Here is a 17,645-nt window from a genome sequence, read left to right on the forward strand (position 1 = left end):
AGCCACACTTCAAACACCAACCTCTGCTCTTTTACCGCTATCGATTCCTCCGTCGGCGAATAGGTTTGGGCAGGGACGGCCCCTGCCCAGCCCCGTGTAAAGCTGGTGTAAAGCTGTGGGGAGGGCAGCGTGCAGGGCACGAGGGCTGCTGGGGCTGGGCGAGGAGGACAGGAGCTGGGGCGAGAGGCAGTGTGACAAATATTGATTTAAACAGCGTATGATCTTGCAGTGAAAGACCATCGTGACACAGAAACACACGTGGACTAGATTAATATCGCACAGGCAGGCAACACCCTTCTCCAGCACTGGAAACTGCTGCAGCCTCCACTGTGCTTCTGATGCTTTCGGGAGGGTTTAGACATCCACAAGGATGTGATGAAGGGGAGCAAGTGCCAAAAAGGGCATGGGGGGGGAGACCTGTGTGTTAGGCCTTAACGGAGAATGCAGACTGCAAGGTCTGAAATGGTCAGAAAATTGCAAGAGCCTGACGCTTTATAATGCTTCTTGAAGACTGCCAGTGTCGGGGTCTTGCGGAGGTGGATGACCACCCTGCAGTTTAATCTCTGACTGCACAGGGTTGGATCTGTTGAGGTGGGGGCAAAGCTCCTGAGATGCTGCTGTTGCTTCTGCTGGGTGTGTGTGTCCTGGGGATGGGACTGTCCGTGCTTTGAGGTGAAAACCTTCATCCCAAGCATCCCTAAATACACTTGTAGCAGGTCTGCATGGGCAGTGGTCAGAAGGCGTTTTGGGAGGTTTGAGGCTTCACAGGACGTAAGGACAAGTGACAGTATTGGTACTCTAGTCTCAGATAATCGTTGAGGATACAGCCTTTCCAACTCGGGTGTCCTGTTCTCTTCCAGATGTCGCTGAGCCAGCCGCAGTCGGGACGAGGTGTGCCTTGCTTACGCTGCAGAGGGACGTGCGCGGGCTTCGAGCCACATTCTTGGAGGTAATGTCTTGGCCTCGGTGGGCCCTGCCCTGACACTCTCCCTTTGGTCCTGCTGATGTTCAGATTCCGGTGACGCTGAGTGCAGAGAACTGTTGGGGGGGTGCAGAGAGGACTCGCTGGCCAGCCAGGACGCCTGCGGAGCCAGGAGGGTGCTTGTGTTCCCTGCTCTCCATCCCCCTTCCCTCACTGGTCCTGCTCTTTTATTTGTTTGAGTTAAAACCTCATCCACAAGTGTTTAAACCGAGCTGAGGCTCTCATGCAGTGGGGCTTTTTTTCCGTTTTTGCTACCATTGCCTGGTCCCTGGGAGTCGAGACTCTCTCTGCGAGGCTGGGCGCAGGTCTTGGCAGCGAGCTGTGGCTTGGGCAGAGCAGAAAGCTGGGCTGCGAGATGGCCCAGCCTGCAGAGGGGCCTGTCCCCCAGCACGGCCCTGCGTGGTGGGTGCTGTTCAGTGGGACAGCAGGATGGGGACACGGGGCCGAAGCTGCTGCAAGCTGTGCTCGGCACAAGCCACCCGACGCCCTGCGCGGCGAGTGGGCTGGCGCCCGGCTCCTCTGCCCGCCAGGTGGTTTGCAGAGGGGTTAGAGAGGCGAAGCACGTCCTCGCTTGCTTCGGAGGCAGGGAAATGCTGGCCGGCTGGATAATCCCGCGCTGTCGGCAGGAGTTGTGCTGGGTTCCTGGCTGTCCTCGGGGGTGAGCGTGGGTGCGGAGTGGAGCAAAACCGGTGCTGGTCCCACTCGGCTGTTGCAGCTGGTCGTCCTGAGCATCCTGACAGCTGAGGTGCTGTGCTTAGCGCCGGAAATGTCTCGTTTTTTGAGACTTTACTTTCAGTTTTTCCTTTTAAAAACACTAATTTAGGTAGATCGGCACCAATATCAGGAGCTGGTGGGAGCCGACCCGTCCTGCGTGCTTGGCTCTGGGCAGGGGCAGTGGGCTGCTGCCCCGCCCCATCTGCTTCCAAACCCAACCGGGAGAAACAAAGGGGGCTTTGAAATGGAAGGGAGCTATCCAGATGTCATTAATTAAAAAAGCATTAGTGCCCTCTGAGGTTGCCTTGCAAAACACTGGGCTCTTTTCTGCGAGCCCCCGGGGAGCTCCTGTTTGCCGTGGGCCGAGCAGCCGGGTCCCGGGGCCGCGGTCCGCAGGTGTGCTGCTGGAATGCTTCACGTGGCGGCAAGCAGCCGTGGCCTGCAGCCTGCCCTTCCCGTCTCAGCGCCTCAGCTTTAAGACTTTAAAACGCTCCTTTGGTTGAATCACTGCTTTTGTTTTTTTTAATTGACTCAATTCAAGGCTGGTTGGAATCATGCTTGTTCCAGGATCCCGCTGAAATACTTGGGGTTGCATCAGAGTTGGTTTGTCCTTTTTGCTGTTAGCATCTGATAGAAAAGCAGAGTGGCCTTACAGACTTATCTTTATGATTTATAGCTATTGTAATGAAAACTATAGACAACTAGTATCCATTCCTCTTTTAGCAGTCACCTCTTTTAATGGCATTCAAGCTTGGAAGAGCTGGGGCTAGTGCTCAGCTGTTGGAGCCGGATGAGGGTGGGAGATTTAACGATGCTTGAAGGGGTTTTCAGAGGTCCTGGGCAGCGGCAGCTCCTCGTGGGGATGGGGGGGCAGCAGTCTGCCAGCGCCGCTGCGGCTGCTTTCGCCTGGGGGAGGCACTTAGGGGTTTGCAGCTTTCTGCTCCGTGCCACTGCCGATCCCTCTGGGATGAAAAGCTGGACATGAGCTGGTAGTATGTGCTCGCAGCCCAGAACCCACCCGTGCCCCGGGCTGCAGCCAGAGCAGGGGGGGCAGCAGGGCCAGGGAGGGGATTGTCCCCCTCTGCTCCGCTCTGGGGAGACCCCCCTGCAGTGCTGGGGCCAGCTCGGGGGCCCCCAACAGCAGAAGGACCCGGAGCTGCTCGAGCGGGGCCAGAGGAGCCACGGAGATGCTGGGGGGGCTGGAGCAGCTCCCCTGGGAGGCCGGGCTGAGAGAGTTGGGGGGGTTCAGCCTGGAGAAGAGAAGGGGCCGGGGACCCCTTCGAGCGGCCTCCCAGGGCTTAAAGGGGGGCAAGGGGGGGAGGGACTGTGGATCAGGGTGTAGGGATAGGATGAGGGGTAATAGTTTTAAACTGCCAGAGGGGAGATTTAGGTGAGATGTAAGGCAGAAATTGTTCCCTGTGCGGGGGGTGAGGCGCTGGCCCAGGGTGCCCAGAGCAGCTGTGGCTGCCCCCTCCCTGGAAGGGTTCAAGGCCAGGTTGGACGGGGCTGGGAGCCCCCTGGGCTGGGGGAAGGGGGTCCTGCCCGGGGCAGGGGGGGGCACTGGGGGGCTTTGAGGGCCCTTCCCGCCCAAACCAGCCTGTGGTTCTGTGAATCGTGCTGAATTCCCGTGTGCAGCTCAGGCCACAGGAGCCTTTTGTCTCGTGGCATAACCCCGGTCTGCGTTTAACCTCTGGAAGAGGCTGACGCTCCGTGGCTGAGCCGTCGCGTGCCTCCCGCGGCCCAGCTCGCATCGAAAGGATGATCTCGCTTTGTCACCCGCAGGAAAATCTGCAAGTCGTGCAAATGCAGCCAGGAGGATCACAGCCTGAGCTCGGACGTGGAGGACGACCGGAAAAATCGGGCGCCTGCTGTCGGACTCCAAGTACGCCACGCTCACCGCCCGGGTGAAGGGAGGTGACGGCGTTCGCATTTACAAAAGGAACCGCATGATCATCACCAACCCCATCGTCTCTCGGAAAGACCCCACCTTCGACACCATCACGTACGAGTGGGCTCCCCCGGGACTCACCCAGAAGCTGGTAAGGTGACCCACAGCGCGTTTGGCAGGTAGTGGTGTCGCTTAGCGGAAAAAGTAACTCAGCTCTGGAATAAGGTTATCGGGGGGGGGGGGGGGGGGGGGAATAGCAAAACTTATGGTTTGCCTTGGAGAGCAAAAACATACGTAACACTTGGTGTTTTGGAAAACCGTGTAGGTAACCAGAGTAGGTAGGAGAGGGGAATGGCTTGCCTTTGGGTTTTTATAGGTTTGCTTACATTTCTAAGAGAAGTCTTAATGGGGTTTACAACTAGAAAGCTCGCTACTTTGGTAAAGCTCGCGTCCAATAAAAACATTGCTCTGGAGAGGTCCCATCCCTGCTGTCCTGCCAGTCGTACCACGCCTGTGCAGCCCACGCAGGCTCCAAAACCCCAGGCTGGATGTGGGAGCGATCCCCCCAGACCTTCTCGGGGTGTCCGGGCAGGGGTTGGTGCCCTCCCTGACCATCCCCAGGAGGGCACCGCGGCGGCAGAAAGCCGTGCAGGCTGCGGGACACCCGCAAGGACGAGTTAACGCCAGAGCCCCGTCTCGTGCTTTTAAAACACCGCGGGGCTGGGCCGGGCTCCTGGGAGCAGCCGTGGAGACTCCAAGCTCTTCGGGTGGTTTATCTGGGCAGGACGACTTGTCCTGGGCCTTGAGCTCTCTGTTGGAGAGGCGGGTCCCGCCTTGCTCCTTGGGTCTGATCTCTTGCAAACGTGGGTGTGAGCCTGTCCCAGGAGCAGCCAGCGCGGGCGGAGGGAGGTCGCTGGGACAGTTCCCCTAACCTGGAGGGTTTTTTCAGTCAATCACTTCAGGAAATTGTGCTTCAGTCTCTTGAAAGCTGAAAAATCAAATCAGTGTGGAAAGAAGTAATGCTGCATCTAAATCCAGCGCTGTGCTTCTAAATTACTCCGTTACGGATGTGGACTTTAATAAGGGAAAAATAACTGTAGTCTTCCATATAGTAATTATTTTCCTTGCTTGCTGAGGTAGTCATTAAAATCTCTGACTTAAAATAGGCCTGGCATCTCAGATCTATTAACCAGGAGTGCAACTAGCGCTCACTTGTGCCTCTAAATGGCAGAACAGCCCCAAACCACCCCAAAACGCAGCCTTTTTTCCTGCTGGATGCTGCATCACCTCTGCCCCAGCAGGCGTCCGTGGGAACACCGAAACGGAGCCGGAACAGGGTGTCGGCGCTGTTTACTTCATGGCTTAACGTCTTTGCCGTGCTGTTTCTGTTTTCATCTCGGCTCTGACTCGCTGGGCAAGTGGCGGGGAAGGGGAGGAGGGTTTAAGTTCTCCCCGGCAGCGGTGGGCAGCCGGATGGTTGTGCCTTGGGGGCTGCCCCTCTCCTGATTTCAGAAGAGCATCGCTTCGGTGGAAAACATCCTCTGGCCCCCCCCCCCCCCCACCACCACCACCACCACCACCTCTCCGAGGTGCAGCACAGCCCGGCCCTGGCCCTGGCCCTGGCCCTGGCAGGTTTGTGGAGTTTCCCGCTGCCGGGACCGGGAGCGGGGAGGCTCGTCGTGCCGGGAGCGGAGCTCTGTGCCCGGGAGCATCCTGCCCGCAGCCCCGCCGGCGCGACCGCTGCTGCCCCCCGGGGCGGGGGGGGACCCCTCCCGCATTCAGCGCCGGAGCTTTTCCTTACAGCTCAACAGAGGCCGGTCCGAATTCCTCCTGGTGAGGTTTTGTAAAGAGAACTCGGGCTAAAAAGGGGAGATGGGGAGCATGGTCCCATGCCGAGGGCTGGATCCGAAAAGAAGCCCCCAGCCCAGCCCCACCTTCCCTCCTGTGCCTGGTTTCCATCCGGGCAAGCAATTTTGCTGTGTGGGAATGACTGGAAGTGGGTTTTGGGGTGTGGAAGTGTTAGGCAGCAGAGCACTTCTTGAGGGAAAGCATTTAACTGGGTTTTAACTGTGTTGCGGTACTAAAAAGGTTATACATTACACTGTCATTAGCGGACAGCTTTTGCTCTTCAAATTAAACAAATAGTTCAAAGCTGCTGAAAACTACAACCAGATTTTTTTTTTTTTTCATTTTTTTTTTTTAATGAATAACCGGGGAAACAAATGTGAAATTGCAGCTGCAGACCCCAGAGGCAGACCGATTGTTTCTTCTCAAGACTCAGTTGCCCTCACGCTCTCAGAAAGGCTGACTGGGGGTGGCAGGAAGCCTGGGCTGGGGATGCAGCTGGGGCCTGTGGTGCTAATTGGAGCAGACCACTGGGCTTTAATGAGGGACCGAGACCCCCGTGCATCCCACTGCCCGGCTGGTTAATCGCAGCACTGCTGCTCACAACCTGCTCTCCCTTTGGTAGGAGCTGGCCCGGCAGGGATGTTTGTTTAACCGCTTTTTGCCTTCCGCAGGTCCCACGGGGAACTGGGGAGCTGGGGAGGGACGGGGAGAACAATGGTGGCACTCTTCCCACCCGGCCTGATTCCTTAAGCACGCTGCTCAGCCCGGGATTTATCAGGAACCCGGGGCTCCCCGCGGGCAGGCTCGGCCCTTTGCCGTGAAGGATGCCCGAACTGCAGCTCCTGGGCTGCTTGCTGCTGCTCCTAGGGGCCTGAACCCCCCACCGTCCCCCCTTGTTGGGGGGAGCAATCCGGGGCCCTGCGGTGCTGGCGGGGGGGCAGCTCGGGGGGGGGGGGGGGGGAGGTTCGTGCCTCACGACAGCTTTGGAGCTCTTGACAGTGCCCGAACGGCTCTTGGTTCAAGCACACAACATTGCAGGAGCTTTGGAGACAACCTTGGTAAATTTTGGCTTGCAGATCAACTTGACAAACTTTTAGGAGGAATGCCGGGTGTCGGCCGTTCTCGGGATAGCTCAAAAGGGACTTGGGCCAAAAAGCTTTTAGTGCCTAACTGACTCGCTCCGGTGATTTCCTTCTGAAGGCAGGCTGGAAACCTGGGATTGTTTTTAATATTGTTGTCCTGAAGTGGATGGTCCAATAATAGGAGGAAATTCAGAGTGTGTTTTCATTAAGCTGTGCCTGGAGAAGTTATGAAGTAGATATTCAGTGTCCTTGGGGAATGTGAAAAGAACAGATCATAAAATATCTCCGAAATCCAGTAGTTAACAGTGAAAACTCAGAGTGCTCTTCCTCAAAATTATCTGTGCTAAGGCAAGATAGTAAAGCATTTGGCTGTGGTAATACATGGTAGCAGCAGAAGAAACAACTTTTTATTATCCTTGGTTTCAATTTTTGGTGTCAGGTTGATTTTTTTGATTTTTTTTTTTCCCCCTGGTCTACTCTCTGGACACACTTTGACACCTACAATTATAACTTTAAGCATTCTCTTGATCAGGGAGTGAAATCCCCCCACGTGCCTGGGCAGAGACTGCAACCTGCGGCTGAGCGGTCCAACTGGACTTTTAAGAAAGACGGGACACTTTGCTTTTCCCCGTGGCCTCCAGCACAGACCTTCCGTGTCGGCGGTGGGGAGCCTGGCGCTGGAGTGGGACAAGGTGCTTCGGGCGCACGTGCTGGCGCGGTGCTGTTCTCGCAGCTCCGGTGTGAGCGCTCGCGAGCCTTGGCACGTTTGTAGTGGGTCGAGAATTCCCTCCAGGAAGGTCCCACTGTGTCCCTGGCGTGCCCCGGCGGCGCTGTGCCTGCGGCTCAGCCTCGCCGGTGCGGGCCGTGCAGCTCGAGCCTCCCGCTCACGGCCGTCCAGCGGGAAGCTCTGAGCTTTGGTCGCTTGTCCTTGCCAGCTGCCGGACGCCGCCGGGCAGTGTCTGTGTTTTGCGAGGCCTGGGAGGAGCCGTTGGGGGGGGGGGTTCTAGCCTCTTGCTTCTGTAGTTCCTATTAGGATTTCTCACTTCTGCAAAAGCCATCTGCGCACCAGATCGCTTCTGCAGCATCCCGCAGCCCGGCGGTTCCCGAGCAGCACCTTCTCCCGTGGGAGCCCTCCCCCAGTAAACTCCCGGATATCAATCCTGTCACTGCGCAGAGGCACAATATACTGAGTGTTGATGCCCAATATCGCGACGTGCAGCAATGTTAACATGCACTCCAAGAAACGGGGAAGAAGCCTTGCCTCCATTAAATCATTTATCTATTGCTGTTGCAAGTCTTCAGGCCGGGATCGTGCCCTGAGACGCTGCTATCTATCTGGCTGGAAGTAGCTGAAGGGGAAGCTGACTTGGAAGTTTTTACAGGCGTGATGTGTTGTTCAGTGTTGTCCAAACGTTTCTGTATTTAAAAGGCCATACTGAACCAGGCTGTGTACTGTAAACAGTTAATTGCTTCTCTGCTTTTTTTAAATTTCAGTTTCAAGTGCTGACCAAGTAAGAAACAAATCTAATGCAGCTGGATGCTGGTCTTTAAAACGGAATGGCAGGGAGCCAACTGGCTGCCCCTTCGCTCTTCACACTACAATAGGAAAAATGTCTTGAGCGGGAAACTCCCTTCCCCTTAGCACCAGGCCAGAAGAAGTTAACTGTGCAGACCCCACCGGCCCACAAAAGCTAATTCAGCGTGGGCCAGCCCTCTTGCAAGATCATGGTTTACTCTCTCTTGAGGTAGCGGCTAGCGGCCAGCTGAGCAAGAGACTTTAGTCTGGATAGTTTCTTGGCGTTTACTTGCCATGTTGCAGGGCACGGGTGACCAAACACCTTCCCTTTCCTGTAAAATCAATAATCGGGTGGAGTTGGTGGCTGTCAGTGTCACAGACTCAGCTTCTATGTGACTCTTTTTACCTGCATTAAGTTTGTTTTTTTTTTCTTTTAATTGATAAAAGGGGATCTTTTACTGTACACTACGCTGCATGCAGCCCATGAGGGCTGTGGTGGGGCTCTTGGTGCAGCCTCTGACCCGCTCCCCGGAGCTTTCCCTGTCCTGGCACGAGGCAGGAGGAAGCTGCCTGGGCTTGGGTTTTGATCTTTATGGCTTTCTGGTCTTTCCAGCAGCCTTGCTGTCCAATTGCCTGGAATAGTGGCCTGCTAATGCCAGCAAGGGAGGGTGTGTTGGGATCTGGGTGCAAAACAGCGAAGCAAGTCTTTGCTGCTTTGCTTTCCTGGGGAGTCTGGTTTTTTTGTTTTTTGTTTTTTGTTTTTTTTTTTTTCTGTTTGTTTGGTTCCACTGTTTTCTGAGGACGAAACGATGAACAATAGCCTGGCTGCCGCTGGCATCTGAGTAAGTTCAGCGTAGGCTGGGACAGCTCGGCGGCAGGAGGGAGGGGAAGTGGCACGTTTGCCGCCGCCGCCCCAAGGCGAGCGGAGCGTCGGTCCGGGAGAGCTCGCGCTTCCCTCGGCGGCTGGGGGGTAACTGCCGGTGCTCTCTCCCGCCCAGGCCATGCAGTACATGGAGCTGATCCCCAAGGAGATGCAGCCGGTGGCGGGGACGGACGGGGCCTGCTATCGCCGGCGGCAGCTGATGAGACAACTCCCGCTGTACGACCAGGACCCGTCGCAGTGCCGCGGCCTCGCCGAGGGCGAGCTGAAGCTGATGGAAGACTTCGTGAAGAAGTACAAAGCCGAGGCGCTGGGCGTCGGGGAGGTGGCACTGCCGGGCCAGGGCGGCGGCGGGAAGGAGGAGGGGAAGCCGCAGGGCGAGGGCATCGTTGCCGGCAAACCCCCCGAGACCACCAACGGGGCCCTGGAGAGCGCGCCCGCGGCAGGGCACTACGTGAGTGCCGCGCTCCGCGGCGGCGGGACGGGCTGGCGGGGGGTGCCCGGGGGGCTGGGGACCTGCCAGGGGACGGATCCAGCCTCGACTAGAAGGGGGAAAGGGCCGGGGTTACCTGTTCCTTGCTCCCCCCCCGGGCTCCTCCGAATCTGCTGCGATGCTCAAACTGCAGCGCCGGGGTGGGGGGGGGGGGGGGACGGGACAGGACCCCGCTGGGACCCTTCCTCGCGTGCTGGTGCTGAGCGCTGGTGTCGGTCTAGCAGGGGCGAGGAGGGGGGGTTATCCCCGTCCCCACCTCCCTCCCTCCACCGCGGGAGCTGTGCTCCACCGCCGAGGCCGGGACGTTTTCCGTCAGCTGTAGGAGCCGGCGATCTCACCTCTGGATTCCTCGGCGGCTCTGAAAGGTTGGGTGGGACGTGTCCCTGCGTCGCTGCGCAGGTGCTGAAGATGAGCAGCTGTTTTCCTGCGAGCTAGCGAGCGTTTCCAGCCCGGCTCCTAGGCCAGCACAACCACCAAGACCCCAAGCGATGGGAGGCGGTGGCTCAGTCTATTTAATGCAAAGCCTTGAACGTGGAGATAGTGCTCCCGGGGCTGGAACCGCACCGGGGAACTTTGAACAGACCGTGCCTGTCCCTGGGCATAAAAATAAATTTCCACAGGGAAAGGATTGAGATTCCCTAACACCTTTTCAGATTGATATTCTCCCAGTGCTGTCTGGAGTGGCCATTGTGGTTGCTGAGCAAATGCTTATCATGAAATATGGTGAGTGAAAATATTTTGTATTGGCCCATTTGAGGGTGCCTTTGCAGCAGATGATTTAGAGCTGGGAAAAAAAACGGTGTCTGAATGTTTTTAACGCAAGATTGGTCTAGCCATCACTGCACCAAGATTGTAAGACGTTAAGAGCAGTTTCCACTTTCATTCCATATTGGGTAATGTCTCCCCTCTGCGATGGCCACTTCTATTAACATGCATCTGACTTTGAGTCCGGTGACACAGTAAGAGTTTTCACTGTTGCAAGAAAATACTGAATTGGACAAAGAATTTTAAGCTTCAAAAATAGCCAAAAAAAAGGAAAGTTCCCATTAAACTCATTAATAAAAGTCATCTTAGCAAGGAGGGTTTATTTAGACTGCAAGTTCGTCCTTCCAAAGAAATACATAACCGTGATGTTACTCTCTGTAGTTTAAAGCATCATTTCTCTAGAGACACTAGCTGAAAAATGGAACTGCTTCAGAGCTGGAGATGCTCTTCAACCAGCAGACAGTGCAGCTCTGCTCACGGCAGACCACGAAGTGTTGTGGCTTCTTGCCGTGCTGAAAACAGACCCCCCCTCTAACAAAACACCGCCTGCTTTAATCTGATCTCCCGTGGAGGAATAAATGCAGCCGACCTGCTACGAATGGACTGTGTCCCAAGAGCTGAAATGTGCTTCACTTCCAGAAAGTCTACTGGCTTTCGCAAAACTGCACTGGAAGAAACGTTCTGCCATAGAAGAAGGAGATACAGCACTTTAATTTGCAACGTGTGCGAGTAGATGTGAGCAAAATGAGCTGTATGGAGGCAGAGGATGGATGTGAAGGGACTGAGAAACAAAGCGCATGAAGCCAATGACACTTTAATGTTGTTGATGTATTCGGGGTTGAAATGTAGATCAGCACCCTCCAGATGTGGAGGTTTAGTACCTCTCTACTAGGGTGCTGAATAGCTTGTTTTGGAGACCCTGACTCTCAAGCAGTTTCTGCGATGTTTCTTCACTGAGTCCATCAGAAGTAGGACACAGATTTGAATCTGTTGAATACCAAACCTCTTAGCCGGTACCAGGAGCTTGATTTCACCCTATTTCAGCTCAAGGTGTGAATCTGAGCTATAGATTTATGAAGGATGGATGTGTGTGGGAGGGGTGGCGGGGGAACCTGACAAAAAAATCCCACTACTCTTGCTCTGGAAGAAAATGAACCCAGAAAGCACCAAAGCTGCACCAAGAAACAAGCTGGAATGATTGCCTTGGGTGTTCGTGTGGTCCCTGTGCTAAAGTCGTTAAACCTCTTATTGCACACTCAGGCCAGCTGTGTTGAAATTGGTGTGTAAAGGAAAACATACAGGGCCAATGTAAATCACGGTGAGAGAGGCATCTGAGCTCCAACAGCTTTTTGAACTTGTCTCGGCTGCAGAGAGGGGCCCCATCACTAACAAGTCTGTCCTACGAGCTGAATGTTCTCCGCCGAGCATAAAATCATCTTTAACCCCCTCAGAACTGGAAAGTCTTCCGGCGTTATAAGCCACTGTGTTGGAGTCGAATCAAATCCTGAAGCAGTTGCTCAGAATTAGCCACTGTCCCACGAAGCTCGAGGCCAGCAGTGCGGCCTCGTGGGTCTGGGGAGCATCTTGTGTGGGAGCTGTCACCGCAAAACGGCAGCCAGCGGGCAGAGCGAGTTTGAAGAAGCTTAGGGGAAAGGGGCACTTTCTTCGCCAGCACCTCTGGTAACTCAGCTAATGAAGTCTTCACTCCTCCCTACACGGTGGAAATGTAAAATGAGTACCAAGCTCTAATCCCATCCTCAATTTGAAGAGCCGCTTTTTACTTAGTGTGCAGATGGCAAGGGGATGGAAGTTACATGATGCTGCGGGAAAGCCCTCTGAATAATTACCATAGAAAGAAACAGCAAAATAAGTTGTTTTTTTCAACCGTTCTTGTTGGCAAGAAACACGAGCTCGGAGTTGGAGAGCTGCTCGTGTTTGTTCTCGCTGTCAGATCTTGCAAGATAAGCAGGGCAGGGCTGGATGGGTCGGGGGGGGGGGGACGGAGGGGGGGGGGCAGCTGCGGGGTCAGGCTCCCTGGTGCCCCGCGTCGCCCAAATCGGATGCCCTGGGGAGGTGTCGCGGACGTAGGGGAAAAATCCGGTCCCATCCGAGGGGCGCAGGATTCACGGGTCCAACTGCCTCTGCCGGGAGCCGTGCCCTGCCAGCCGCCCCGCGCTCGGACGTGCCCCCCGAGGCCTTGGCCGGGGAAGGAGCCGCGTAAGCAGACGTATCCCCTTCCAGCCTCCCAGAAACGCCAAGCCAGGAAACATTTTCTCTCTCTTGCGCTGCCTTCGCTCTTCCTACTGGATTTCCTGGTAAAATAGGAGATGCCCGGCAGCGCGGTGGAACCACTCCAAGGACCGCAGGGCACTTACCGAAAATCCAGACGGGACGAAGGAGGAGGGAGCAGCGAACTGCGGGGCGTGCTAGAAATAATAGTAACAAAACAAAGAAAAGCCGCGGGGTGGGGGTAGGTAGGCCTGTAACCTTCTGCTGTGTAAAGGGAGAAGTGAGATTAAGCAAACACCCTAGACACAAAGAATAGTCTTTTTGGCACCCAGGCCGTGAACGAGCAGGAGGGGCTGGACGTGCTGGGGAACTTGTCTTCAGCCTGACACTTGGGGAGCTCCCAGAGAAACCCCCAGAGAGGCCCTTTCTGCTGCTGCCCCAGGGGGGTTGGAGCGGGGGGGGGGTCGCGGCGGGGTCCTGTGCGCCCAGCACAGGGTTCCCCGGGCCGTGCTGGCATCACGATGTTGTTGCTCAGGACACGGACCACAGCTGCCCCGTGGGGGGTCCCCCTCCTCCATGTCCCCCCCCCCGCCCCATCCCCGATTCCCTGCAGCTCAGGAGCGGTTCGGTTGCCTTCAATGAGAGATTTTAATTTTGTGTCTCTTCCAGCCCCGTATTAGAAGCTCGTTGACTTAAATGGGAGCGTTTGTAGGCAAAGCCACCCTCCCCAGGGACACACACACCCCCCCGGCCCTGTGGGTGCTGGAGGGGGGCCGGTGCTCCGGCCGGGTGCAGCAGCTTAAGCCCCGCACGTGCGATGCACAGGCTGCTTCACACCAAGTCCTGGGCTCGTAAAAGCCTGAGCCAGGCTGCCGGGGGAAGTCTGGCCTTGCAGCCAAGGGCTCTGCTGGAAGACACTCCAGCTCCTACTCAAGAGCATTTCTTCCAGGCAGTGACAGAGCACAGACTCAGAAGCTATTAGCTTGCCCTGGACTACCCAGGCTTAAATGGGAACTGAAATAACAGCCCATCAGCTGTCAGCTCCGGAGAGGAGAGCTTTAAAGCCTGCTCTTAACTAATCGCAGGATCACTCTGCAGGCGCGGGTGAAGAGTGAACTCAGTTGGTCTTGTGTGTAATATGCACAGACGCTAATTAATCATCAGATTAGCCAAATCTAATTCTGTCTCTTTGGACTGTTATAAATTGAAAGCGCTGTGCTGGAATCTTTGGCGTGACATCCGTCTTACGCATAGAGATGTATATCAAAAAACTGTGAGAAAAGAACAGAGTTCCTAATCTCTCTGCAAAGTAACATCTTTGACATTCCGCACTTCTGCACTATCGGATGTCTTAACTCTTTCTTGGAGAACCTCTGGATTTTAGTGAAGGTTGGTTTGAGCTTGGGGGGTGGTCCCAAAGGGCAGACACTTAGGGGTTGGTGGCTTGTGCCATTCTTACCTGCCTGAGGATCTGGCTGGAGGGAAGCAAGCAGTATTCTGGGTAGAGACTGGCAAATATATACTTATAATAACTTTTAATTATGTTATAGATAGACACTCTGTCCCTACATGGCACTGGTCCAAATGTTTGCACAGAATATGGAGCGATAGAACTTGAGATGTTGGTTCTGTTGGCTGTGGGGGCCCTGTGGTCTTCTCTGTGTTGTCTGAGTCCTGCACAACTGAGATGTTTTCCCCAGCGCTTTCCTCAAGCTGCAACCATTACTTTCTCTTCGCTTCGGCGTTTCCTTGCTCTTCCACCTCGCTGCACTGTTTCTATAATCCTCCTTTCAGGCCGGTGGGTTTCGCTGATAGAGCTGTAAACTCCGGCTTTGGTATTCTCAAGCTTCCCCTCACAGAACAAGAGCTCGAGCAAAACCAACCTAAGTCGCACGGCTTAGCAGTCCTGGAATTAAACGTTTTATTTCCACTGTCCTCCTTGGCGCTGTGGGATATGTCGAGCAGGAGCGCAGCTGGTCCTTTCAGAAGCGGGAAGCGTTGAGGATGTGCTTGGAGATGGTGGTGGTCTGTTTCGCTGTCCGTGCTTCCTACCAGCGGCGCGGGTAACAGCGATGCCTTGAAAAGATCGTAGAATGGTTTGGGTGGGGAAGGACCTTAAAGATCCTCTAGTTCACCCACTCCCCCCCTGCCGCGGGCAGGGCCCCCTTCCCCCAGCCCAGGGGGCTCCCAGCCGTGTCCAACCTGGCCTTGAACCCTTCCAGGGAGGGGGACGGTGCCAAAAACCATTGTGTCTGAGAGGTGGCTGCTGGAGGTGGCCGCCGCCTCCCCGCCCGACGCGCGCTCACCCCGCCGCCTCTCCCTTGCAGCGCTGCGAGACCTGCAAGCAGGCGGTGCCGGGGGACTGCCCGGTGGTGTACGCCGACCGGGCCGGCTACTCCCGCCAGTGGCACCCGGCCTGCTTCGTCTGCTGCCGCTGCTCCGAGCCCCTCGTCGACCTCATCTACTTCTGGAAGAGCGGGGCTGCCTGGTGCGGGCGGCACTACTGCGAGAGCCTCCGCCCGCGCTGCGCCGGCTGCGACGAGGTAGGGACCGGCCGCTTGGCCTCCCCACGCCCTTCGGGTGCCGGCGCCGGGGGAATCCAGGGCTTGTCCTGGCTCCTGCCCTCACCCCCCCGCCCCGGCATCCGGCAGCATCCTGGTGCTGGGCGCCGGGGATGGGGGGGCCTAAAAACGGGGTGAAGCGGCGCGATGTTAACGACAGTCTGGGGCAGCCCTGCCCTGTCTATCTCAGAGCAACAACCCAGCTCTAGTTGCGCTTAAAACCTGGCGGTTTTATAGTGCTTAACTGCAGCCCACGGCTGGCTCAGGAGCAGTCCCCTGCCTTTCCTTTGCCTGTTGCTAAGCCTGGCTAACGGGCTTGGTGGGGGGACACCAGGCTGGGGGGCTCCTGCCGTGCTCCGGCTTAGCGAGACGATGGAAATAAGCAATTGTCTGTCTGTCTGTCCTGTAGATCATCTTCTCGGAGGACTACCAGCAGGCAGGAGGGATGGCCTGGCACAAGAAGCACTTTGCCTGCCTGGAGTGCGAGACGCTGCTGACCGGCAAGCCCTTCGCTCTGGACAACGCCAGCCTCAAGTGCACGACCTGCAGCAAAAGCAAACGCCTCTGAGCCGAGCGCCCCGAGGTCCCGCCAGAACTGCGGTCATTCGACAAGCACAGGAGAAGGGGAAGGTTAAAACAAAATTAGAGCCTGGCTGTTCACCTGCAAGCAACTCAGTGCCCCCCTTGCATCCAGTACAGCTTGCAGGAGAGCGTTGCCTTGAGGAGGAAGCAAAGGAGGCTCGTGTGCTTGCGGGTGGGAGGTGCGCGGTCTGTCTGGCGTGGAGGGACTGAGAAGGAGGTTCTGTTTGTGCTGGGTTTTTATTAAGCGTCTCCAAGCTGCTTCTGACTAAGATCTTGCAATAGTCTTTTGGAAATAACACATCTCAAAAGTAACTTTCGGCATACTAAACCTACGGTCATGGTCAAAACCAAGAGCTGTTCCTATTTTTCGCGCTCTGTACTGGAAGTTTACACTAAGAGGCTCCTGACAACTGTACTGAATCAATGGGTTTGAAGAATTTGATGAACCAGGGCGATTACTTTCTGAAAACAAACAGTATGTGGGGTGATTACTTTCTGAAAACAAACGGTATGGAATTGCAGCAACACGCAGCTGTGGCTTTCTCCTCCTGAGTGTCCGATAACGTAGAAGTGTCGCGCTGGCCCCCAGGGCGGTGGGTTTAACCCTGGCGAGATGAGGGGAAGGGCTCAGCCCTGCCCGGGGCAGCCGCCTGCCTCAGCCCACGCCGGCTTCAGCCCTGAAACCGGAATGCAAGAGCGTGGCTGGGGTGTCCCGTGAACGGGCCCCCACCGGCTCTCGCCGCGGGCGAGCGGGGTGCCCGCAGCGCGGCACCGCGCTCCTGCCGCCGCGCTGGGGCTCGGCGAGCGCTTGAAGTACGCGCCTACATTTCAGCTGGGTTTCATGGGGAATTTTATGGAAAGCAGCTTTGCAGGCGGAGCTGTCTTGGGGCAGGGGGTTGTGCCTGAACTGCTGCAATGCCAGTTCCTCCCTGTAGCGGGTCAATGCCCCCCTCCAGGTACCAGGGAACCGTACCTCCCCCTCGGAGCCCGCAGCACGCTCGCCCCCTTGCCCCGCAGCTCTCCTGTCCCCAGGGGACATCCCCGTCGCCTCGGGGATCTGGTAGGGGTGACACCATCCCAGGATCCGGCACTGAGCCTGCGGATAGTATTTGTTCCCTACATCAAGCGGCGCTTCTGGTGGTCACTGAGGATAGCAGATAGCCCAGGCTGGCCGGTGTCTGTGTGCTCAGTCTTTTTTCATACCGAAAATGTCTACATTATTTGCCAGAGAACTGGAATTTTTTTTTTTTTTTTTTTGCAGAGGTGAGTGTGCAAGGAGCTCACAATCGCTGGGTTTTCTTTCTGCTCCCGAGCACGCTGGTTTAAAGCGTGCTCCGTGCTGCGGATGTTTGCTTGCTTATGCTGAAGCAACTTGCAAAGGAGGGGTGGGGGAAACTGTGCCTGCCGCAGGGTTAGAGCGGCAGAGCCCCTTGTTGGGGCGAGACTGGTGGGGTGTAAAGACATACCTGGGGGAAGGGGGTGCGTGAGCACCTCTTAAGTTTTGTCCGGCCCTGTGCTGTGGCTGCTGTTCCTGGAAACGCTGGGGGATTCAAAGCAAGCAAACATAAATGCTGCTGCTGGAGCAGAGCAGGAAAATCCTGAGGTGGGAGCGACGGCTGTAGCCATGGGGTGACGGGGGGGGGGGGGGGTGTTGCGGGGTATGGGGGTGCACATGCTCCTGGGGTGCTTGGCCCATCTCGGGTTCACCAAGGGGAGCGGTGAGTGTCTGGGGGTGTCGCTTCTGTGAACTCGGTGGGATGCTGCAGGTCAAGAGAGGAGCTGCAGGTCACGAAGCTGTGCTAGGAACAATAAAGCTGCCTTGGCTACAGGCACTTTGGTGATAAGCAAAGCGGGAATGAAAAGTAAAGCCCAGTGCTTAGCCCTATTGCCTCTTCTTCAGTTCGTTGCAAGGAGATGTGGCTTTACATCTTTGTAGATTGTTTTAAGAGGCACGTTGCTGTTCTGAGCCCTGCGACGTTAAGGCAGCCAAAAGTGGGGGCGCGCAGCGTAAGCGGCGATGGGAGCGGTGCGTCACCTCTGCAGCGCTATTTCAGCCGGGGCAGTCGCGCCCGAGCGGCGTTCCCCCGGGGGAAGGTCCCTGCCCG

At 56.2% G+C, this 17,645-nt stretch overlaps 1 protein-coding gene across 1 annotated transcript; it reads left to right on the plus strand.

The window, feature by feature from the left end:
- Positions 1-714: 714 nt before the first annotated feature.
- On the plus strand, positions 715-17,188 carry LOC122154051 (LIM and cysteine-rich domains protein 1-like). Its single transcript, XM_042799754.1, is given in 6 exon segments — positions 715-949; positions 3,479-3,548; positions 3,550-3,735; positions 9,029-9,364; positions 14,725-14,940; positions 15,368-17,188. Coding segments are annotated over 6 exon segments (1,056 nt in total). The 5' UTR covers positions 715-860; the 3' UTR covers positions 15,527-17,188.
- The last annotated feature ends 457 nt before the right edge of the window (positions 17,189-17,645 follow it).

Source organism: Tyto alba, unplaced genomic scaffold, assembly GCF_018691265.1.
Source record: "Tyto alba isolate M040663 unplaced genomic scaffold, T.alba_DEE_v4.0 Super-Scaffold_3, whole genome shotgun sequence".
Lineage (NCBI taxonomy): Eukaryota > Metazoa > Chordata > Aves > Strigiformes > Tytonidae > Tyto > Tyto alba.